The 25401-nt window shown below is 36.0% G+C and overlaps 1 protein-coding gene and 1 non-coding gene across 4 annotated transcripts in view; one reads left to right on the top strand and one right to left on the bottom strand.

Moving 5' to 3' along the window:
* Positions 1 to 25401, bottom strand: part of FNIP1 (folliculin interacting protein 1) — a 170735-nt gene that overhangs the window by 21849 nt on the left and 123485 nt on the right. For all 3 annotated transcript variants that reach the window (XR_004349143.1, XM_032626261.1, XM_032626260.1), the window contains 4 exons: positions 23950 to 24035; positions 6053 to 6199; positions 4998 to 5167; positions 534 to 1950 (listed from right to left, as the gene is read on the bottom strand). Coding sequence is in view for 2 of the 3 variants with exons in the window: in XM_032626261.1 (XP_032482152.1) it covers positions 534 to 1950; positions 4998 to 5167; positions 6053 to 6199; positions 23950 to 24035 (1820 nt within the window). In the remaining variant the exon portion in view is untranslated. The remainder of the gene's footprint in view (positions 1 to 533; positions 1951 to 4997; positions 5168 to 6052; positions 6200 to 23949; positions 24036 to 25401) is intronic.
* On the top strand, positions 12291 to 12397 carry LOC116752474. Its single transcript, XR_004349539.1, has one exon. It is a non-coding gene; the product is annotated as a U6 spliceosomal RNA (small nuclear RNA).

Genomic DNA, 25401 nt, shown 5'->3' with positions numbered 1-25401 from the left:
TGTATGTAACACATTCTTAATACCATCAAATTATGGAAACCATCATCCAAAACCAAGTATAAATAACTCACAAACCCAAAGCTTGGTATATAACATTTCTCATGTATGAATCTTTTCCTTGTATTCTTGACCAAGAGTATCCATTCTATGCTTTCCTCTTATTTCCAAACTTATTTCTAACAGCTATTTCCTACCTTCTCTCAGTGATTGCCTCTCCCTAGTTGTCAGGCTCAGACCAGGTCCTTTCTGGGCAGCATAACTCACTGCTAAATAAAAACTCCTAGGCAGTAAGCAATCTCCCACACACCAACACAACTTTTCTCTAATGCCCCCACAAAGCTTTTCTGGGGCACCTGTGGGGCTTAGCCTTTAATCCTTCTTCTAAGTAGGAGCATGTGATAATAAAAGAGTATTTGTCCAGAACAATGGTCTCTTCTTTTATATTAGCTACTACCAACTTTCAGAGATGAGCTAAACAAAAGAATGGTACATATTTTTATAGGTTCTATAAAAGGTTAAAACTTCGTACTTACCCAGGAAAAGGTATCTCATCTTCTTCTGCCCAATCTTCTTGCTCTCCTCCATAATAACTGCTTACTTGTCTAGTCACATCATGACCTGTATCTTCACTTTCACTATCCCCAAGGGCACTATCTGAACTTTCATTTCTTGGAATGTCCCATTCAGCTCCCACAGCAACTTTTTTCTCTGAACTCTCTTTATCCCCATGGGGGACAAGAATGGAGAGTGTATCTCTTTGGTCTTTCTGAGGAAAGCAGGTTTTACATGAATCTTGGTGAACTGTTCCTACACATTTGCAAAATTCATTGTTCTGTTTGCTATTTTTTGTATAAAATCTTTTTGAAAACTCTAACATACAGCAGTGTTCTTTACTGTCTGTACTTGTTTTAACTGGAATATCATCAATAGTCCTGGTTTCAATTGAATCATCATTAAAATATTCATCAAATAAGCTCATGCTTTCGGGGTCTGAATGATTCCAGCAGGGAAGTTCACAGGGCTCTCCAGATACCATGTTCAGTATATCAGGCTCTCCAGATTTAGCTGTTTGTGCAGTTTCTTGATGCTGATCAACAGCCCCTCTTTCCTCCTTCGGCGATTTGGTGTGATGCCTGGTAATCTGATCCACTACTGCCTGACTCCGGAGTTCAGTATCTGAGTCGGGTGACATAGAATCCCCAATCAAGAAAGTAACCTTTGTCTGGGTTGCCTCACAAGAAAATGCAGCTGTCACAAGTTTATCTGGAGGTTTTTTTTCCACAACCATTCCTGTGGATCTGAACACTTTACCTGTGTGATTACCTGAATCTAGCAATTCCTCACTCTGCCATGATTCCTCTGCAGGCTCTAAGCTTGACTTTGACAATGCACATCTGTCCACTGGAGCAGATCCTGTGCAAACAACTGTTTCTAACTTGGTGTCAAGGCAAGTTCTTAATTTATCTCTGCACTGTTTAACATCAACAGCATTTTCTTCTTGGCAGTCAGAAGAAGGAGAAATCATTCGGCACTCGTTTGAATTTCCTAGCAGCTCCTTAGAGCTGTTTTGAAAATCTTCTCTCTCTTGTCGCAAAACATTCTCTATATTTTGCCCAAGGAGTGGACGACTGCAATATTTACAGTTACAATTAGGAGTCCTTGTTTCTTCTAACTCTTTAAAGAGCAAACTGTTTTTGTCTCTATGCATTGTAATAAGCACATACTCAGATTCTTCAATTTCACCTTTCTCTAAAGTGGTTGTAATTACTGTGCCTGGCATAACAATGGCTTCATCGTCTCCATTTTCTAAAAGATGGGTTTCTTGAAGTTCAGAGCATCTTATGAAGTAAGTAAGAAAATAAAGCAGCCTCTGGACCATGTCTTGTCGTTTACCAACTACCACAGTCCTTGCTAACCGTACAGGAGAGCCAATAGCGCCATACAAGTCTCCTGAAATGGAAAAATCAGTTAATGGACACATCCTCTACTCATACTAAGCAGGCTATTTTCAATTATCAGAAACCCACTATCATTTTATGAGGGGTAGTTCAGCTTTTACTCTTGGTTCCTTAATAGGTTAGTGATTATTCAGGACTAGGATGAGATGAATGGTCTTAACCAAAGAGAAAGGTGAATGGATAGGCTTTCTACCTTCCTCCTTAAGCAGCTGCTAATAAGGTGCTGAAACCATAGCAAACAGTCAGTTGTGAAAGTCACCAAGAACATGCTCTGTGCCAGTCCCCTTGCAGAGCACTTTACATGGGTGGAGAAGTACTGACTGAAGTATTATGTGCAAAAGCACATCTGCTGGGGACCAAGGAGAGGAAAGGAGTAGTAGTGAAATGGAACAGAGCTGAAGTAGTCACATCACACACTTAACCTTCCTTGATTTAAATCATATTCCTGAACTTCGCCTGTTGATGCCCTACCAAAGACCTCACCTTAGCTCCCGTGTTTTTAAAAGCCCATTTTCCTTTCCATTCCATTCCCTAGAGGATTGGGTACTCAGGATAGACCCAAAAGGGCAACACATTTAGCCCTGTGATTCATTTTCACTTCTGTTATCCATATTACACATGTAGAGCCATTACATTTAAAAAAGGAGGAGAGGGATTTAATTCAAGTTTTGCAAGTTGTCAGTATACCCATTTAAAGAATCTCTATTTTTACTTTATAAGAACCCCATACTTTTTAAAGGAACAAACATAAACAGGTCTCAAATAATATACTACAGACTGTACTATGATAAATTTTCTCCTTTGGCTAAGAAACTGGCTCTAGTACCATCATGCCACTGTTCAAAACTACTCCCAAGGTTTCCACTAACAACCAAATAAATTGAAACTGCTTTGGTACGGTAAATGAGTCTTTCATGACTGGTTCCACTTTACTTTTCCAGGTTTATCTTCTGATAGTTTCCCTATTTTACCTTTATTCACCCAAAGTCCCACTTAAACTGGACCCCTGAATGTGCTCAGCACTTTTTTTTTTTTTTTTTTTTTTGCGGTACGCAGGCCTCTCACTGTTGTGGCCTCTCCCGCTGCGGAGCACAGGCTCCGGACGCGCAGGCTCGGCGGCCATGGCTCACGGGCCCAGCCACTCCGCGGCACGTGGGATCTTCCCGGAGCGGGGCACGAACCCGTGTCCCCTGCATCGGCAGGCGGACTCTCAACCACTGCGCCACCAGGGAAGCCCGTGCTCAGCACTTTTAACACCTAGACCCCTTTACTCATGCTATGTACTTTCCCTTCCCTCTGTATCTCTGCCAGTCCAAAGTTTCCCACCCAAGCATCCTCCCTTGGACAAAAGTAAGCTTCCCTAATTGAACTCCCACTAAACTTTTCATTTCTTATAGTTCCTATCTGAATTATCATTATTGTCCACATATACTTTACCTACAGTATAAGACTGTCACTTCTTAAAGGCAAGGACTAGATATCATTCATCTTTATACCCTCCAGGGTTCTTTGCACAGAGCCTTAGATATATTGTGCATTCAATAAATGACTGTAGAATTGAAAACAGATTTGAAATGTTCAAATTAAAAAAAAAAAAACTCCTGAATTACTTGGTTTGAAAAAAGGTAAATTAATATTCATACAATGAAATACTACTTAACATTAAAAAGGAATGAACTATTAATACATACATAGGTGAATCTCAAAATAATTATGTTGAATGAAAGAACTCAGACCAAACAAAAGCACTTAAGTGTATGATTCCATCTATATAAAGGTCTAGAAAATACAAACTAATCTACAGTGACAGAAAGCAGACCAGTGGCTACCTGAGTATAAGGAACAGTGAACAGGCAGAGTAGGGAGGAATAGGAGGGAGGGATTACAAAGGGCATGAGGAAACTTTTGTAGTGATGAATATGTTCACCATCTTGATTTTGGTGATGGTTTCAGAAGCATATACATTTTGACATATATATCAAAATATATATGGAAAGGAAAAGGAGGGGAGGAAAGGGAGGGAGGGAGAGAAGAAATAGAAAGAGTAGGAATGAGAGAGGGACATTGGTTGGTTATATGAATTAATAAGCCACATTACAATCTGCCTGGCAAGCTCACTCACCATAACAACCTAAGGGAAGTTTAAGTTTCTACCAGGTCACCAAAACATTCTCACCATACTCCTCCCCACATCACCAAATAGCAATAGACTAAGAGTTGGAGTAACAGCAACTACATTTACCAGCCACTGTCCTAAGCACTGTTCTCACACTATCTCATTTACTTTTCACATTATGAAGTATTTACTATTTATTTTATTTTATTTTTCGGCCACACTGCACGGCTTGTGGGATCTCAGTTCCCCAACCAGGGACTGAACCCGGGCCAAGGCAGTGAAAGCACCCAATGCTAACCACTAAACCACCAGGGAACTCCCTGTACTATTTACTATTATCCCCACTTTATAAATAGGGAAACTGTGATTCAAACATGGCCTGCCTGACTCCACAGCCTATGCTTAAATTTAAGCACCATGCTACACTGACTTCCTAATAACTGTCAACTCATCAACTAACCCCTCTCTCCTGTTACCCATTTATTTAGTGGGGTACCAAGCACTAAGAGAAAGATTTTCAAAAATTACTCAACAAAGGTGGAACAATGGAAACCTCAATGACTGCTTCTCAGTTAAACAGATTTATTCTAGCGATCATAGGTGACTTTGTTGATTCATTCTTTCTAGGCAAAGTACCTAACACAAAACACCCTGAAGACCCTGAAGTTACTAATAAACCAGCCATCAACCTGCTCCTTTTGTTCCAGCTGCAGGTCACTATAAGGAATGATAGTAAACATAAGATGGGGATAACACAATTTAGCAGTTATGAAATAACAAGTAAGGAAGAAATGCTTTAGAAAGGAAGGGGGAAAAGAGAGCACTTAATTTTTCTCTATTTATTTTTGCCATAAAGTAACTCCAGACAGTTACACAAAAGTCTAAGTATAATGCATAAATGTAAGCGTTTTCAGAATACATACCCAGTTGTGCCCAAAGTGGGTTATACGGATGAGTCTTTGCCAACATGTCCACACTCTGAGAGGAATGTTTTTCTAAAAATATTTTTATAGGTGGCTGTCCATTTGGCATGACTGTTGGAACCCAGGCAAGATGATTGGTCAGAACTGCAGTAATGAGTGCTGGCAAGAATCTGAAAACAAAATTCATCCTATCAGATTCTAATCTGCTTTCATAAAACCTCAAGCAAAATTCAGTGACAGAATAAAGCAGAGAGGGTACATGGCCAAACATCATAAAAAACGAGAGGATAGAAGGAAGGATAGGTATATCACCAGGATGAAAACAAAAGTTAATAAATATTTTTGGTTGGGTAGGAGTTAAAAGAAAAATCCTTAAAATAAAGACAGCATTCACAAGGAGCTATTTCTACTCATAATTAAAAAACAAAAATGCCATTTTACTTGAGAAACTATGGATTCTTTTCAGTGTTTAAAATACACATATATTAATGAATCAACCAGGAAGTCTATACATATCCAAATTACTGAAAAGGAAAATGAAGGAACGTATTAAGAAAACTTTGTTTACCATCAAAGAGAATAAAAACACCCAAATTACTCATCTAGATTCTAAGAATTTGATGATTAAAAGAAAACAATATGATAAAGTACCACACTAAAAATGTATTATTGGAATCCTGGCACTTCCCTATATATTTTTAAACTTCTTTTCTATAGAATGAAACCGCATTCATGGATACAATTCAAGAAAAATGGGAAGCCTCAGAGAGTTCTGTAAGATGTCAGGAATTTTAATTTAACACACAATTAAAGACATTTTTACTGTTTCTCATTCATAAGGTTCTTTGGTCTTCTTCCATACCCTGTCTTGTAATTATCTTAGTTATCTTTTATAATTCTGTCTTACTCATTAATAATATGAAATAATTCCAAAGATAATAATTCTTTCACCTTTGTACTTGAACTTGATCACAATCTAGATATCTAGTTATAGTAAACAATAGCTAAGATAGTTAAGGGAAGGAAGGGAGGGAGGGAGGAAGGGTGGGCCATACTGATTTTTGGAAGCATTTTCCATTAGAAAAGTAAACTCCTTCATGAAACGATGGCAAAGCTGGTTCTTTTCTGGAGTCCCCGACATCATTGTAAGCCAGACAGGCTCTCCAATTCGTGGCATTGTGTAAAGATTACAAATTGTTGTTCTAAAAAGAGGAAAATACATTATAAAATTCATAGTTCCCAGAATTACATACTCTTAATAATAATGTTGCTGGCTTGAGTCTTACATCTAGATTATTAAAGCTTTTGAGAAAGACAATGAATCAAGTCTTTCTTTCTTTGTCATCAGCATAGTACCAAGGGAAAGGTTTTTTATACATGACCTCAAAATGTGTTGGTTCTGGCACTGGCTCTGCCCTCAAAGGTTGTGTGCCTTTGGGTAAATTATTTCCCTACTTGAAGCATCAGTTTCCCTTACCTATATAAGGAAAGGACTAGGTGATTTCTAGAACCTTTCCAGTTCTACGTTTCCAAGGTTATAAGCTATACTTAAATATATTGCAAATAATCAACACAGAAAACAAAAATATTAAGTGGGCTAATAGCTTATGGATAATATCCACTCACAACAATAGTTTATCAGCATCATTTTATTGCCTATGCTGAGACTCCTTAGTAAAGTTCTGAAGAATGACGAGGACACTATATATGCATGCTATATGACTCAATTTTCTGAAGTTTTCCCTTGAATCAACACAAAAGAGGATTACTGCAGTTATCACAGTGCTTTTCTGGCTGTCTCCTGCATTTATTTAGATAATAGCTAGTCTTGTGACTTGCACTCTTTACTAACGGCTTTAAAGGATACCTTACTAACGGCTTTAAAGGATACCTTTAAGATGTCAATTCTTTTCCTTTTACATTAATATCTGTTCAGCAGAGTCCTATACACTCATCACACAACTCCTGCAAAGTTGGGGCTTAAGAACCTAGTCGATCTCTTAGAAGCTACAGAATGGTGTCCTACTTTCTACTCTCTAGAATAGTGCTGTCTTACAGAACTTTTAGCAATGATAGGAATGTTCTATATCTGTGCTGTCCAACATGGTAGCCACTAGCCATATGTGATTACTGAATACCTGAAATGTGGCCAGTGTGACTGGGGAATTGGATTTAAAATTTTATTTAGTTGTAATTAAATTAATTTAAATAACCACATGTGGCTAATGGCTACTGTATTAGAGAGTACAGCTCTAGAAAGTTCTCTGAGATCTCCACAAAGCTCTGATACCTACCTCAGTATAATTTTCTAATACCCAGAATTCAAAAAAGGAAAAGAATTCTGTTGCTTGTACAAGTTTTATTAAATCTCAACCCAATATGAACATGATACATTACCATAGATAAAAGTGACAAATACGGGTCACATTAATGAATTTTTAGTAGGGCATAAAATGACTGCTGAGAACTTAAAAATAAATGAATGGAAAAAAATTACAGGTATCTTACAGAGATAAATATGACGAATATAAACTAGTGATATTGAAAATGCTTATTTTTAAAGACTATTAAAGATGTCCAGATAGGATGGAAAACTGAGCACAAATGTGTATCCCCTTTCAGTTCTAATGCCCCAAATGAACACTACAACAAATAGAACTGAAGAGGAACTTTAGTGAAAATTAAAATTACAGATTTAATACAATTCTAGAAGACAAAACACAGAGAAGAATGTTAACTGAAGTACTAGGGTAGAGGAAGATAATGGGTTATGGTGCTCATAGTGGCGGGGGGATGTACAAAGAGGAGCCAATTTACCCCACTGAAGCAAGAAGAGTCTAAGGATTCAAAAGTGCCTGCTAAAAAGGAGGGCAGCAGCGATATAGGACTATAAACTAAGAGACTAATTCAAGGGCCATAAATGGTTGGTGACCCCCCTACCCTCCACCCCATTTTCCCACAGAATAACAAAGATAGGAGAGCAGATGTAGCAATTGACCATCCCAGAGAAATGACATGCCCAAACCCTCCCTGATATTTGAATCTTTCACAATACACAAACAGATATACAGTAAATCTTGTGATATTAAAATTCCATGGCAGAGGCAGCAATTATAGGGAAAAATGTTTAAATATGCTCCTTCAGCCTGTGAAAATGAAAAAAAGTTGAGCAACACTGCTCTAAAGTGAGGTTCTCCAATCTGCATTCCCAACCTGTATTTTGGTGCCTCATTCTCACTCTTAATGGGCAACCAAAATATTGATATATAGAGAAAGCCTCCAAGGAAAGAGGAGCACAAACAGAAAGACAGAAACACACACACACAAAATGACTCCAGAGGAAATAGAAAATAATAAAGTCAGAAAAAGAGAAGAAAAACATGAAAGAAAAGAGACATAGAAGATCAATCCAGGAGTGTCAGTTTCTAACAAAATACAGTGAAGAGAAAATAGAGGAAAATAAATTATCAGAGAACACAGATAATTTACCAAAGTTGAAAGACAAGATAGTGCTAAAACTATACTGAAAGGCTAAAAGGACCAAGGATCAGGTATGAATTTACGGCAGGAGATAAATATGCTCTACAACTGATAAATCAAGAAACAGCTACACTAGGTATACTATTTAATAATATGGAGGTAAACAACAAAAGGAATATTTAAGAGTTAAAAGAGAATGTTCTTCAGCAGTAAGAATGGGGATGGGAGAGGTAGGACAGGGCTCATTTATTTTTCATTATTAGAACTGTCAGTATATATATTTTTTTGCTTCTTAACCACGTGAATGTACTTTTGAATAAAATAAACTTTTTGATTAAATGAATGAACAAGCTGATCAATTCATTTTCCATGAGTTTCTTCAGCATAATATTGTCTACTACAAGTCTATGTGTCATGGGCCAGTTATATCACTAACATTAGCATAGTGGGTCACTGAGGACACTAGCTTTATAGTGTTTTGCTGTTTAAAAATATGTACCATGGGGCTTCCCTGGTGGCACAGTGGTTGAGAGTCCGCCTGCCGATGCAGGGGACACGGGTTCGTGCCCCGGTCCAGGAGGATCCCACATGCCACGGAGCAGCTGGGCCCGTGGGCCGTGGCCGCTGGGCCTGCACATCCAGAGCCTGTGCTCTGCAGTGGGAGAGGTCACAGCAGTGAGGGACCCGCATACCGCAAAAAAAAAAAAAAAGTACCATGACCTTGGAGTAGTATCAAGTGCAAAGAAGGCAAAAAAATTAATTACGCAATAGTGCTTCTCACTATACACAACTCTGTGCTGTCATTAACAACGTAGAAATAATGATGCTTGCTCTCTTCCCCCTTTAACGGTTATTCCCTACCCATGAATAAGAAGGGCAAGTATTTTCAGTCATCTGACCCTTTATTTTTCTTGGTCTGTTCCTACAGAATGGAATGCTCCTTCAGTTGGCAGGAAACTGTTGACATGATTTAGCTTTCACTGATATGCATGAAGTCTAAGTAAAAATCCAAGTACTTCACCTCTGCCAGGCACCAATGCTAACCAAACATACTTTTTACTTCTCTAGGTTTCAGGATTTGCGTCTACATGTCCTTCCTCTTCTCAACTACCCGAAATTCATTAATCATCTGGTTTCAAATAATCACATAGTTTAAAAATTACCTAACTGCTAGATATAAATAAACACTTAATTTAAAAATTAAGTATGACAGCTTCTCATTATTTGCAGTAATGTTCTATAAAGTCAACACAAACACTGAATTAGTGAACTGTGAATCACTGTTCCTGAGAGAAATACAGAGTTATGTTCCTGTGAGTCTCTGGTCATAACATTTTTGTCAATCCATCAATACATAATCTTGTTTTATGTGAGTTTTTGTTTAAAGACACTTTAATATTCTGTTAATTTGTTAATAATGAATTCACATCCAACAGCACTATGACTCATGCCTTAACAAAGCTCACCTAACACATATTTTTCTCTGTAAGGCACATCACAACCTTCTTGCACTTAGAAACATCAGACAGAATTTCAACACTATGCTTGTGCACAATTTTTTTTTAATTGAAGTATACTTGATTTACAATGTTGTGTTAGTTTCTAGTATACAGCAAAGTGGTTCCATTTTATATATATATATATATATATATATATATATATATATATATATTCTTTTCCATTCTGGCACACAATATTGAATACAGTTTCCTGGGATATAACAGTAGGACCTTGTTGTTTACCTATTTTTTATATAGTAGTGTGTATCTACTAATCCCAAACTCCGAATTTTATCCCTCCCCTCCCCCTTTCCCCTTTGGTAACCATAAGTTTGTTTTCTATGTCTGTGTGTTTCTGTTTTGTAAATAAATTCATTTGTGTCATATTTCAGACTCCACATATAAGTGATTATCACATGGTATTTGTCTTTCTCTTTGTGACTTACTTCACGCAGTATGATAATCTATATTGCATCCATGTTGCTGCAAATGACATTATTTCATTCTTTTTTATGGCTGAGTAGTATTCCATTGTATATATATGCACCACATCTTCTTTATCCATTCATCTGTCAATGGACATTTAGGTGTTTCCACGTCTTGGCTATTGTGAATAGTGCAGCTATGAACATTGGGGTACATGTATCTTTTCAAAATTAGAGTTTTCTCTGGATATGTGCCCAGGATTGAGATTCCTGGATCATATGGCAATTCTATTTTGACTTTTTCAAAGAAACTTCATACTGTTTTCCATAGTGGGTGCACCAACTTACATTCCACCAACAGTGTAGGACGGTTCCCTTTTCTCCACATCCTCTCTAGCATTTGTTATTTGTAGACTTTTTAATGATGGCCATTCTGACCAGTGTGAGGTAGTACCTCCATGCCCTTTCGATTTGTATTTCTCTAATAATTAGGGATGTTAAGCATCTTTTCATGTGCCCTTGTCCATCTGTATGTCTTCATTGGAAAAATGTCTTCAAGGGCCAATTTTCATTGCAAAACCACTAACAAGGGGCTTCCCTGGTGGTGCAGTGGTTGAGAGTCCGCCTGCTGATGCAGGGGGCACGGGTTCGTGCCCCGGTCCGGGAAGATCCCATATGCCACAGAGCAGCCGGGCCTGTGAGCCATGGCCGCTGAGCCTGCGCATACGGAGCCTGTGCTCCGCAACGGGAGAGGCCACAACAGTGAGAGGCCCGTGTACCGCAAAAAAAAAAAAAAAAACCCACTAACAAAAAGCAAAAAACACTTAAAAAAAAGTGGCACTACATAGATCATGACAAGGACACTTGTGTACAGAATGAGAGTTGAAACAAAAAGGCAGAGCACTGTCTTGTTTGACCTCATCTACAAATGTGTGTCAGGGCACTCAATTTCCACTTCTCTGCATATGTCCACAAACGATCATAAAATCACTGTAAGTATATTTTAGGTTTATAAATAAATTTTAGCAAGCAGGTGAATTCACATATAAAGAATCTGTAAACAGTGAGGACCAACTGTACATATTAAAGTACTTCTACAAATAGACTTCTTAAATAAAAACTATAAAAGTTTATAAAGTACTTTTCAAATATTGCAAGGATGCCTAACTAATTTATATAGTCTCTCAGATTTGCACAGTGACTGAAGTAAAATAAACTAATACAAAAAAGGAAGGTATACAATCAGAATATACTTTTACAATGTTGTTTTCTTCTCTTTTTTTTTGGCTGTGCGGTGCAGCATGTGGGATCTTTTTACCCTGACCAGGGATCCAACCTGGGCCCTTGTCAGTGAGAGCACAGACTCCTAACCACTGGACCACCAGGGAATTCCCTACAATGATTTTATAACTCATACATGTTGTAAATTCCAGGCAATATTAAAATTTTAAGGCTAGGCCATTCATACTACCTTATATCATAGCAATTACCTCATAGGTATTTAACTCAAAAAATTCATGAATACAAATGCTGGGTATACCTAACAGCAAGATCAGTATTCTACCAGGAATGAGTCTCATGACAATGTTTACCATCCTGGTAACCTCAGCTGGATCTATGATAACAGTGCTTCCTCAGAGCTCAAATACAGACTCTTGGCCTTTTGCCACAAAGCTTGTGACCGCAGAAAAGAAACTAATCCAATAATGTACGACACAGCTCAAAGTGCAAAGGCAAAGACTTAGTGCCTTGTAATACTGTGAAACGTGAAACTCAAAATAATGTTGCAGGACTCTTTTAGGCAAATAAGCAAAAAGAATTGTTCAAAACATATATTTATAATAATTCCAGTCCAAAGTCAACTGAACAACTTGAATTAAACCATGTTCATGCTCACTTCGGCAGCACATATAATAAAATTAGAATGATACAGAGAAGATTAGCATGGCCCCTGCTCAAGCATGACACGTGAATTTGTGAAGCATTCCATATTTTTTTGAAAAACCACATTCATACTATCCAAAGCAATCTACAGATTTAATGCAATCCCTAACAAATTTCCAATGGCATTTTTCACAAAACTAGAACAAACAATCCTAAAACTTGTATAGAACCACATAAAACTCTGAATGGTCACAGCAATCTCGAGAAAGAAGAGGCATCATGCCTCCTGATTTCAAACTCTATTACAAAGCTATAATAATCAAAACAGTATGGTATTGGAATAAAGACAGACATATAAATCAATGGAACAGAATAGAGAGCAGAGAAATAAATGCAGGCATACATACGGTCAATTAATTTATGACAGAGGAGCCAAGAACATACAATATAGATAGGATAGCCTCTTCAATAAATGGTTCTAGGAAAACTGGACAACCACATGTAAAAAATGACTGGACCCCTTATCTTACACTACAAACAAAAATCAACTCAAAATGGATTAAAGACTTGAACGCAAGACCTGAAACCATAAAGCTCCTAGAACAAAACAAAGGGGTGAGCTCCTTGACATCCATCCTGGCAATAATTGAAGATAACAAACCTTAACACGTATGCACTTAAGAAGAGAGCAATGACATAACGTAAGGTGTTGGGGAGGAGAGGGACTTGAATGAAGGCAGTCAAAAGGTACTACAGGGCTTCCCTGGTGGCACAGTGGTTGAGAGTCCGCCTGCTGATGCAGGGGACACGGGTTCGTGCCCCGGTCCGGGAAGATCCCACATGCTGCGGAGCGGCTGGGCTCGTGAGCCATGGCCGCTAAGCCTGTGCGTCTGGAGTCTGTGCTCCGCAACAGGAGAGGCCACAACAGTGAGAGGCCCGCATACAGCAAAAAAAAAAAAAAAAAAAAAAAAAAAAAAAAAAAAAAAAAGGTACTACAAACTTCCAGTTACAAGATAAATAAATACTGAAGATGTAACATACAAGACAAATATAATTAATACTGCTGTATGTTATATATTAAAGCGGTTAAGAGAGTAAATCCTAAGTTCTCATCGCAAGAAAAATATATTTTTAATTTCTTTAATTTTGTTATCTACAGAAGATGTTGTTCACTAAACTTACTGTTTACCTTCTCATTTCATGATGTATATAAGTCAAATAATTATGCTGTAAACTTATACAGTGTGCTTTATGCCAATTATATCTCAATAAAACTGGGAGAAAAAAATACTGACAGGCAAATACACTATTATACTTAGAAAATTCAGCATTCTCTAGCAGAAAATGACATATCCAGCAGGAAGAAAATCACTAACATATAGGTGAGTTTTTTTCAGCTTTACTGAGATATAGTTGACGTCGATATGGTATTACTTTAAGATGTACAACACAATGACTTGATATATGTATACTTTGTGAAATGATTACCACAGTAAGTTTAGTTTTTACATTCAGTACTTCACGGAGTAACAAAAAAAATTTTTTCTTATGATGAAAACTTTTAAGATCTACAATTTTAACAACTTTCAAATATATAATACAGGACCAGATGGTTTCACAGGCGAATTCTATCAAACATTTAGAGAAGAGGTAACACCTATCCTTATGAAACTACTCCAAAAAATCTCAGAGGAAGGAACACTCCCAAACTCATTCCATTAGGCCACCATCACCCTGATGCCATAAACCAGAAAAAGGTTAACACCAAAAAAGAAGATTACAGGCCAATATCACTAATAAACATAGATGGAAAAATCCTCAACAAAATACTAGCAAACCAGATACAACAACACATTAAAAGGATCATACACTATGATCAAGTGGGATTTATCCCAAGTATGCAAGAGTTTTTCAATCTCCACAAATCAATCAGTGTGATATACCACATCAACAAATTGAAGAATAAAAACGATATAATCATCTCAATAGATTCAGAAAAGGCTTTTGACAAAACTCAACACCCATTTATGATAAAAACTCTCCAGAAAGTGGGCACAGATGGAGCATACCTCAACATAATAAAGGCCATATATGACAAACCTACAGCTAACATCATACTCAACGGTGAAAAGCTGAAAGCATTTCCTCTAAGATCAGGAACAAGACAAGGATGCTAACTGTTGCCACTTTTATTCAACATAGTTTTGGAAGTCCTAGCCATGGCAATCAGAGAAGAAAAAGAAATAAAAGGAATCCAAACTAGAAAAGAAAAAGTAAAACTGTCACTGTCTGCAGATGGCGTGATATTACACATAGAAAATCCTAAAGATGCTACCAGAAAACTACCAGAGCTCATCAATGAATTTAGCAAAGCTGCAGGATACAAAATTAATGCACAGAAATCTTTTGCATTCCTATACACTAACAACGAAAGATCAGAAAGAGAAATTAAGGAAACAATCCCATTTACCATTGCATCAAAAAGAATAAAATACCTAGGAATAAACCTACCAGAGAAGACAAAAGACCTGTACTGTGAAAACTATGACACTGACGAAAGAAATCGAAGATGACACAAACAGATGGAAAGGTATACCATGTTCTTGGATTGGAAGAATCAATATTTTCAAAATGACTATACTATCCAAGGCAATCTATAGATTCAATGTAATCCCTATCAAATTACCAGTGACATTTTTCACATGACTAGAACAAAAGATCTTAAAATCTGTATGAAGACATGAAAGATGCTGAATAGGCCAAAGAAAATTTGAGAAAGAAAAACAGAGCTGCAGGAATCAGGCTCCCTGACTTCAGACAATACTACAAAGCTACAGTAATCAAAACAGTATGGTACTGGCACAAAAACAGAAATATAGATCAATGGAACAGAATAGAAAGCCCAGAAATAAACCCATGCACCTATGGTCAATTAATCTATGACAAAGGAGGCAAAACTGTACAATGGAGAAAAGACAGTCTCTTCAATAAATGGTGCCAGGAAAACTGGACAGCTATGTGTAAAAGGATGAAATTAGAACATTATTTAACACTATACACAAAAATAAACTCAAAATGGATGTAAGACCAGGCACTATAAAACTCTTAGAGGAAAATATAGGCAGAACACTCTGACATAAATCACAGCAATAACTTTTACAATCTGTCCCTACTAAGAGAAATAAAAACAAAAATAAACAAATGGGACCTAATCAAACTCAAAAACTTTTGCACAGCAAAGGAAGCCATAAACAAAACACAAAGACAACCCACAGAATGGGAGGAAATATTTGCAAATGATGTGACTGACAAGGGATTAATCTCCAAAATTTACAAACAGATCATGCAGCTCAGTATCACAAAAAACAAACAACCCAATAAAAAAATGGGCAGAAGGCTTGAACAGACATTTCTCCAAAGAAGACATACAGATGGCCAAGAGGCACATGAAAAGATGCTCAACATCGCTAATTATTAGAGAAATGCAAATCAAAACTACAATGAGGTATAACCTCATACCAGTCAGAATGGCCATCATCAAAAAGCCTACAAACAATAAATGCTGGAGAGGGTGTGGAGAAAAGGGAACCCTCCTACACTGTTGGTGCAAATGTAAATTGGTGCAGCTATGGAGGTTCCTTAAGAAACTAAAAACAGAACTATCATATGATCCAACAACCCCACTCCTGGACATATATCTGGAAAAAAAACATGGTTTGAAAGGTTACATTCATCCCAATGTCCATCACAGCACTATTTACAATAGTTAAGACATGGAAACAACTTAAATGTCCATCAACAGAGGAATGGATAAAGAAGATGAGGTATATATACACAGTGGAATATTACTCAGTCATAAAAAAGAATGAAATAATGCCATTTGCATCAACATGGATGGACCTGGAGATTATCATACTAAGTGAAGTAAGTCAGACAGAGAAAGACAAGTAGCATATGATATTGCTTATATGCGGAATCTAAAAAAATATATATATACATGAGATACAAAACTTATTTACAAAACAGAAACAGACTCACAGACTTAGACAATGAACTGGTTAGCACAGGGTAAGGGTGTGGGGGAAGGACAGAATGAAAGTTTGGGATTCACATGTACACAGTGCTATATTTAAAACAGATAACCAACAAGGACCTATTCTATAGCACAGGGAACTCTGCTCAATACTCTGTAATAGCCTAAATGGAAGAAGAACCTGAAAAAGAACAGATACATGTATATGTATAACTGAATCACTTTGCTGTTCACCTGAAACTAACACAACATTGTTTTACTCCAATATAAATAAAAAAGAAAGATACATGGGAAAGCCCCCAATACTTGGAGATTTTAACAATACATTTCTGCATAACATAAGGGTCAAAGAAGAAATCTCAAGAGAAATTTTAAAATAATTTGAATTAAATTTTCATTCAACTTAACAAAATTTGTGGGATCCAGCAAAAGTAGTGCTCAGAGGGAAATTCATAGCACTGAATGCACAGATTAGGGAAAAAGAAAGATCTGAAAGCAATAATCTAAGCTTTAACTTTAGGAAACTAGAGAAAGATAAGTAACATAAAACTAAAGCAAGTAGGAGAAAAGAAATAAAAAGATTAAAAAATCATTGAAATTAAAGACAAAAATCAATGGATAAAACAAAACAAAATCTGGTTCTTTGAAAAGATCAAAGATTCTTTGAAAATTGATAAATTTCTATCCAAGATAACCAAGCAAAAAAGAGAAATGACAAAAATTACTAATATTAGAAATAAAAGAGGGATCCATCACTACTGATCTATGGACATTAAAAGGATAATTAAGAAGTAATATGAACAACTCTATGCTTACAAATTTGATGACGTAGATGAACCAGACCAATTCCCTGAAAGACACAAACTACCAAAACTCACACAAGAAGAAATAGATAACCTGAATAGTCCTATATCTATTTTAAAAATTGAATCAATAGGCAATAACTCTCAGCAAACCAGGAATAAAGAGGGAACTTCTTTAACTTGATAAAGTGTATCTATAAGAAACATAACTTCATACTTAATGGTGAGAAACTTGAAGCTTTCTCACTCAGATCCGGTAAAAGGCAAGGATGAACCTTCTCACCATTGCTTTCCTACATCGTACTAGAAGCCCTTGCTAATGCAACAAGGCAGGAAAAAGAAATAAAAGATATACAGATTAGGAAGGAAGACATAAATGCCATGATTGCTTATGATTGCTTTATTCAGAAAATCTGAAAGAAGTGACCAAAAAGCTCCTGGAATAAAGAGGCAGTTATAGAAGGTTGCAGGATATAAGGTTAATATACAAAAGTCAATTGTGTTCTTATATACCATCAATGAACAGTTCAAATTTGAAATTATAAACACAGTATCATTAATATTAACCAAAAAAAAAAGAAAAATCTGAAATATTTAGGTATAAATCTTTTAAAAATGTACAAGATCTATAGGAGGAAAATTACAAAACTCTGATTAAAGAAATCAAAGAAGATACAAATAAACAGCAAGCTATTCCATGTTCATGGACAGGAAGTCTTGCTACTGCTAACATGTCAATTTTTCCCAGTTTAATCTACAGATTCAATGCAATCTCAATCAAAATCCCATAAGTTATTTTGTGGATATCAACAAACTGATTTTAAAGTTTGGAGAGGCAAATGATCCAGAATAGTCAACACAACACTGAAGGAAAAGAACAAACTTGGAGGACTCATATTATCTGACTTGAAGAATTATTATAAAGATGGGGGCTTCCCTGGTGGTGCAGTGGTTAAGAATCCACCTGCCAATGCAGGGGACACAGGTTTGAGTCCTGGTCCAGGAAGATCCCACATGCCATGGAACAACTAAGCCCACGTGCCACAACTACCGAGCCTGCACGCTAGAGCCCACAAGCCACAACTGCTGAGCCCGTGTGCCACAACTACTGAAGTCCACGCACCTAGAGCCTGTGCTCCACAACAAGAGAAGCCACTGCAATGAGAAGCCCATGCACTGCAACAAAGAGTAGTCCCCGCTCTCCACAACTAGAGAAAGCCCATGCACAGCAATGAACACCCAGCGTAGACAAAAATAAATAAATTTATATTAAAAAAGAATTATTATAAAGATACAGTAATCAAGACAGTGTGGTACTGCTGAAAGAATAGACAAATAGATCAATGAAACAAAACAGAGAGCTCAAAAATAGAGCCCCAGAAATATACTCAATTGATATTTGATAAAGGAGCAAAAGCAATACATGGAGCAAAGATAGTCTTTTCAACAAATGATGCTGGAACAAGTGGACATTCATATGCAAAAATATGCACCTAGACAAAGACTTTACAGCTTTCACCAAAAAAAAAAAATCAAAATGAATAATAGACCTAAATGTAAATGCAAAATCATAAAACTTCTAGAGCATAACATGTGAAAAACCTTAATGATCTTGTGTTTGGTAATGAATTTTTAGATAAAACACCAAAGGCACTATTCAGGGAAAAAAAGAAATTGTTAAATTGGACTTCATTAAAATTTAAAACTCTGCTCTGTGAAAATATTACAAGAATGAAAAGACAAGCCACAGACTAGGAGAAAGTATTTGCAAAACACGTATCTGATAAAGGATTGATATCCAAAATACAGAAAAAAACCTAAAAACTGAACAATAATAAAAGCAACAAACCAAGTTAAAAATGGACGAAAGATTGAACAGATATCTCACCTACAAAGATATATACATTACAAATAAGTATTTGAAAATATGCTCAACCTCATATGTCATTAGGAAACTGCAAATTAAAACAATGAAATACTGTTACACATCTATTAGTACAGTTAAAAAAAAAACAAAACAAAACCTGACATATCAAATGCTGACAAGGATATGGAACAAGAGTAACTCTAATGAACTGCTAGTGGGAATGCAAAATGATACAGTCACTTTAGAAGACAGTTGGCAGTTTCTTACAAATCCAAACACAGTCTTCTGTGAACATCTAGCAATTATGCTCCTAGGTACTGACTCAGTTGAACTGAAAACTTAAGTCTATACAAAACCCCGCACATGAATGTTTAGAGAAACATTATTTATAATCACCAAAAACTAGCAATCAAGAAGATCACCAAAAACTAGTGATCAAGAAGATGTCCTTCAATTGAGGTGAATGGAGAAACTGCGGTACATCCACACAGTGGGATATTACACAGTGAATATTTTTATATAAATGAGCCATAAGCCACAAAAAAGACATAGAAGAATCTTAACTGCATATAGCTAAGTCAAAGAACCAGTCTAAAAGGGCTACATACTATATGATTCCCAGAATATGACATTCTGAAACAGGCAAAATTATAGACAGAGATCAGTAGCCAATGGGTTTGGTGGAAAGGGAGAAAGAATAGATAGGTGAAGCATAGGCGACTTTCAGAGTGGTGAAACTACTCTGTCTGATAATGTAATAGTGAAACATGACATTATGCATTTTTCAAAACGCATCCAACTGTACAACACAAAGAATGGAACTCAATGCAGACTACGGATTTTAGTTAATAATAATGTATCAACATTGGTTCATTAATTGTAACAAATATACCACACTAATGAAATACGGTAATAATCAGTGAAACTATGGGTAGTGGGGAGAGAGCTATATGCAAAAACTTTCTGAACTGTTAGCTCAATTATTCTGTAACTCCGACACTGTTAGAATTAAATCTATTAATTACATGTGTATATACACATATATATCTACATATGTACATACACATATATATGTGAAATTAAGCTATTTACACTCTTAATTAATAATACAGAGTGGCCAAGAAATAGAGGATATAACAGATAGCCACGTCTCCAAATCTACCATTTTGCTCATGGTTTGTTTTGTTGTTTTTCATTCCCATTCCCAACACTCCAGAAGAGGGTTCATTATTCAGCCTGTATTGCGCTTGCTCCAAAGATACAAACATGGATAGTTTCAGAAAATGGAAGAGAATCAGACTGAATTTACAGACTAAAAGAGAATTGGGTCTAGATCAGTGGATATAAATCACCAACCCCTAAAACAGACGTTTAAATTTTAATAATGCTCAGTGGCCAGGACGCTACAAAATTATACGATACATGGGTTAATACAACTGGCAAAGATAGAGCTTATGGCAAACTAGAGAGAGCTTGTCTGGCTTAAAGGCCTAAAGGTTCAAATGTTTGTAAAAAACAAGGAGGCCAAGTAAAATGTGTGCTGGCTGGAGTTCTCTCACCTACCTGTTAACCTGGTCTCAGTAACTTTATTCAACATAGATAAAATAGAAAAGCATTTATGTTGAGCCTAATGTGCCCCTCTTTTTCTTTAACTGTAGAACACTTACTGAAATATCAAATCTATTGATAGAAAATTTATCCAATGCGGCCTAAATCATTAACATTTGCTTTAAGCAACTCAGTATAATTTACCTCTTGAATCATACAAAAAGTATCTTTAAATTAATTTTTAAAAATACACCTTGGAGGGTCTTCCCTGGTGGCACAGTGGTTGAGAGTCCACCTGCCAATGCAGGGGACACGGGTTCATGCCCCGGTCCGGGAAGATCCCACATGCCACGGGGCGGCTGGGCCCGTGAGCCATGGCCGCTGAGCCTGCGCGTCCAGAGCCCGTGCTCCGCAACGGGAGAGGCCGCAACAGTGAGAGGCCCGCGCACCGCAAAAACAAAACAAAAAAATATACCTTGGGACGTCCCTGGTGGTCCAGTGGTTAAGACTCCATGCTTCCAATGCAGGGGGCACGGGTTTGATTCCTGGTCGGGGAACTAAGATCCCACATGCGCAGGGTGCGGCCAAAAAACAAAACACCTCAAAGAAATTCTCATTTTAAGCAAACATCCTGACATAAAATTATTTATATAATCGTATGTTCATAAAACGATCAAATTTTGAGCTTTCACATGAAAGCTTTCAGAAACATACAAAGAGGTCTACATGAATTGAGAAGTTATGAAGATAATACAGACAGCCAAGCAAAGTCAGCTCATTAAATTTGTTTGAAATTCCATCTAGAAATATTGAGGGAATGTACTTCATTTCCTCTATACTTCATCTATAAGAAACATTTATGTATATAAAACTTGATTTAATCATGAATGGCACCAGAAATGTAATAACCTGAATTCTTAAGGTATGAACAAATGAAATTACGAATAACTTCACACATAATTCATATATAAAGAGTGAAGATGCCAATGAACTAAAGAAACAGACGGATTAAAAATACTATATTACTAAACTAGTGTTGAGTGTTTATAGTTTTAACGCTGTAAGATGAAAAAGTTATAGAGATTTGTTACACAATGTGAATGTATTTAACACTGCTGAGCTGTACACTTAAAAATGGTTAAATGTCAAATTTAATGTTGTTTTACTTTTACCACAATAAAAAAAATTGTTTTAATACTGTATTGTTTGTTACCATGCTTCATTTGATAACTTATGAAAGGCCTAAAATGAATATGTTAACAAAAATATATGGCAGAAAAGATTAGCTCTAACATAATTTTCACCAGTACAAATTATTTGCAAGACAAAAAAAGAAATAATAAAGCCTGAAATTTAATTCTCTAATGTGTTTTTCTGTACATTTCCTCTAACCACTGTGTTTACTGCACAAGAAAGATTTAAAAACTCACATTTAACATCTTTTATCCTAAAAATTATGGTGAATAACAGATGACTAGAAAATCTTCTCCTCCTCAATAACTGAATCCAGCCAATGAATATTATACAACAGTCATAAAGCAAACTTTTTAAAAAATTTTTTACAAAACTTTTTGGCCACGTCGTGCGACTCGCAGGATCTTAGTTCCCCAACCAGGGATCGAACCCACACACTCGGCAATGAAAGCTTAGAGTCCTAACCACTGGACCATCAGGGAATTGCCAAGTAAACATTTTCAATTGAAATAAATTAAAAACATGATGAAACATTCATATTAATTTAGGTTATTTTTACCATACAATTGCTATTTAATGCTTACCTATAATTCTACCTCAAAAATCATACAGAACACTTCTATAAAACATACCTTTTATTTAGGAAAATAAGTTATTTTATCATAAATTCAAAGATTCTAGAATATGGCTGAGGCAATGAAATATCTCCTTTTGAGAGAGGTTTAAAAAACCAGATTTACTTTCACTGTGGTTTAACACAAAAAGAGAAAAATGAAGAATAAAAAAGGATCAAAGTTGAAAATAAACATGAGTTCTCTCTTATTGTCAAATTTACTAAATACACAACTCCTTAGTCATTTCCATTTTAAAAAAAAAAGTATATTACATGACATGCCTACAGTTTCACAATAGCAATCCTGCAATATCACAGGCTAAAATAGGCTTTCATTTCAAAATGTAACAGTTCATATTTAAACAAACAATTCAGAAGACCCCTAACCCAATAAGGGACCATACAACACAAGCCAATGAATAAAAGTGAGGTACATGGACTACTGGTGATAATAAACCTTATGTGTACACAGATACATATTTTTAATTTTAATTATTATGCATTCATTTTTACAGCTTGCTTATTACAGCAAAGAAGGTTGATTCCCCATCTAGGGTAACGATGCACACATTCTGAAATACACTTATTTAGGTATAAAATAGGGTCAATTTAAAGAGAAACATCAAATTAAAATGGCATAGATGATATGCAGATTTGGCAATACTGCGAAGGTGATCTGTGAATGACTTTTAAGAAGCACTGCTGTAGGTTATATTTGTCATAGAAAACAGCGGTCACATTAATGTTGGGTCTTCTGCTAAGTACTTTACATACATTATCTCATTCTATCTTTACAACAATCTATTAGATTATTACTAAATTGAATTCACAGGTATTACATTAGAAAACTAAGGGTCAAAAATGCTAACAAATCAAAGGCAGAGCCAGGGTTAGCCCACAGGTCTGTCTGTCAGGTACTAAAGTCTGAGTTCTTGGGCTAAGTGTTATACTATTTCTCCAGTCTAAAGGAGGAAAGACTGAGAGGATGAGAGGATGAAGTAAAACTGAAATGAATGTCTTTGAGACAGAAACACATCAGTCACTTAGCGTGATTCCCAACATAAGTTCATATGTAATATGTTTCCTTGCCATAATTAGAGTGCAGTTACAGCACTTGCTGGAGCTTCAGGCTCCAAGCTTTGTTGTGTCAGAAAATACTGCTAGAGAAAGGATTAAGCAACAGAGTAATATGGAACATCAAGTTCATATTCCCTATATCCATGTATCTTTGTATTCCACGTATCTAAGAACATGTGATTACCATCACTGGTTAAGTAACACTTAATCAGTCCCTACATCTAGGAGCCCAACAAAGGACAAACCACATTTCTGCTAAGACAAGGGTGTCTTCTGGTCATATCTGCTTGTCTAGTGGTCCAGTGCTAGAAACCATACCACTGATTCCTCCCACGTGTGCTTGAATTCGAAGCACTTTCATATTTAATAACAAAGGAGTCAACGGCCCACTGAATTACACCCTCATCTGACTATGGGACACAGAAATTTAAAGAATTAAATTTTATTAGAATAAGTTAAAAAAATAAACAAATTTTCCAGTGTACACTGCGAAACAATTCTATATTATGAAAAGCTGGAGAATAGGTACCTGAATTCATTTAGGGCATCAACTATTCGATTATATGCCAAACTCCTCTGACTGGCATCAGCTGATCTCCGGCTCATTTTCATAGCCTTGAAAGCAATCAAATAGTTAATTCTTATACTGATCATGGGCAAAATATGGGGGGAAAAAAAGTAAAAGACAAAGTCACATATTTCCACAACATTCTACCCATCATTCTTAACTAGATATACATAAAGAAGGCACACATATTTCTAGTGGCTTTCTTTTCTTTTTTTTTTTTTTTTGCACCTTTGCTCATTTAATGAGTATAATAAAATTCAAATTCCTCCAATGGTAAGCCTCTTACTTAACTGTCAAACCACAGAATGTCAACACACAATGAGGATGATGTTGACAGTTTCTGGGTTACGTAAAACTTTTTTCTCCCAAACAGATCATAAAATGATAAGTCAGTAACAACAGCTCCTGGGTTTCACTAATATTTCATAAACAATGGTTCTGTTAACTAAATCCTTTTTTAAAATCTAAAATATAAAGATGCTACTGAAAGATGTATCAAGTTATTAGTAATATTTGCTTTCTTAAAAACATATTTAGCCAAAGTTGATAAGTCCTGCTTTAGGTAGACAAAAAGAGGATCAGGATTAGAATATGGAGATCAGAAAGAACTTTGAAATTTTTAAAACTTTTTCAAAAATATGTAATTATGCATTACTTATGTAATTACACATTATTTTTAAAATGTTTAAACATATATTTAAGAAAATGTTAGACTACTTCAGGCCAGAATCGTTCACGTTCATCCAAAAGCTTCAGTAGGGTAAAAGTGACAGTTAACTTTATGTTTTCACTAACTGCTAAGAGACTCCCAATTTATAAAGAAATATTCTTTAGCTAGAATCAAGCAGTATTCTCCCTTGATTTTACCAACAATAAAAAATTTTACATTATAGATCTCAAAAGGTAGCACAGACTTTGAAATAATTCCCACAGTGCTCAGAAACAGCATCCATAGATTTTCATTAAAAAAATAAGTAAGTGATAGTTTGAAAACTGGCCCTAGAACATAACTTATTTGGATGGTTCAGTGTTTACTACATTCTATGATTAATTACCAACTACAGAATGTTCTAAACTAAGTCCTATTCATTTATATGAAAGTATTCACTCAGCTTTATCTTTCAGCTTTATTAAGAAATAAGATGTTAAACTTGAACAAATATCCACACAACTCTAAGTACTGCAATGTGCACTTTCGGCATAGAATGAACAAAACATTAAAACATTTAAAAAGTAATGTTTAATGAGTTCTATAGTGCCTGAATATTTCAAGTTTTATACAAAGTTTAAACACTTCTGCAAGTAACTGAAATGTCAGTTCAACCACAGCTTAATATTCCATGTATTGACTTTGGCAACAATAGACTACAAAAAGAGACAGCAGCAAACTGTAGAAAATGTCACCAGTGCTGA

Source organism: Phocoena sinus, chromosome 3 (genome assembly GCF_008692025.1).
Source record: "Phocoena sinus isolate mPhoSin1 chromosome 3, mPhoSin1.pri, whole genome shotgun sequence".
Lineage (NCBI taxonomy): Eukaryota > Metazoa > Chordata > Mammalia > Artiodactyla > Phocoenidae > Phocoena > Phocoena sinus.
The sequence above is the reverse complement of the archived record's forward strand: the minus strand, read 5'-3'. Positions and strand labels throughout refer to the sequence as shown.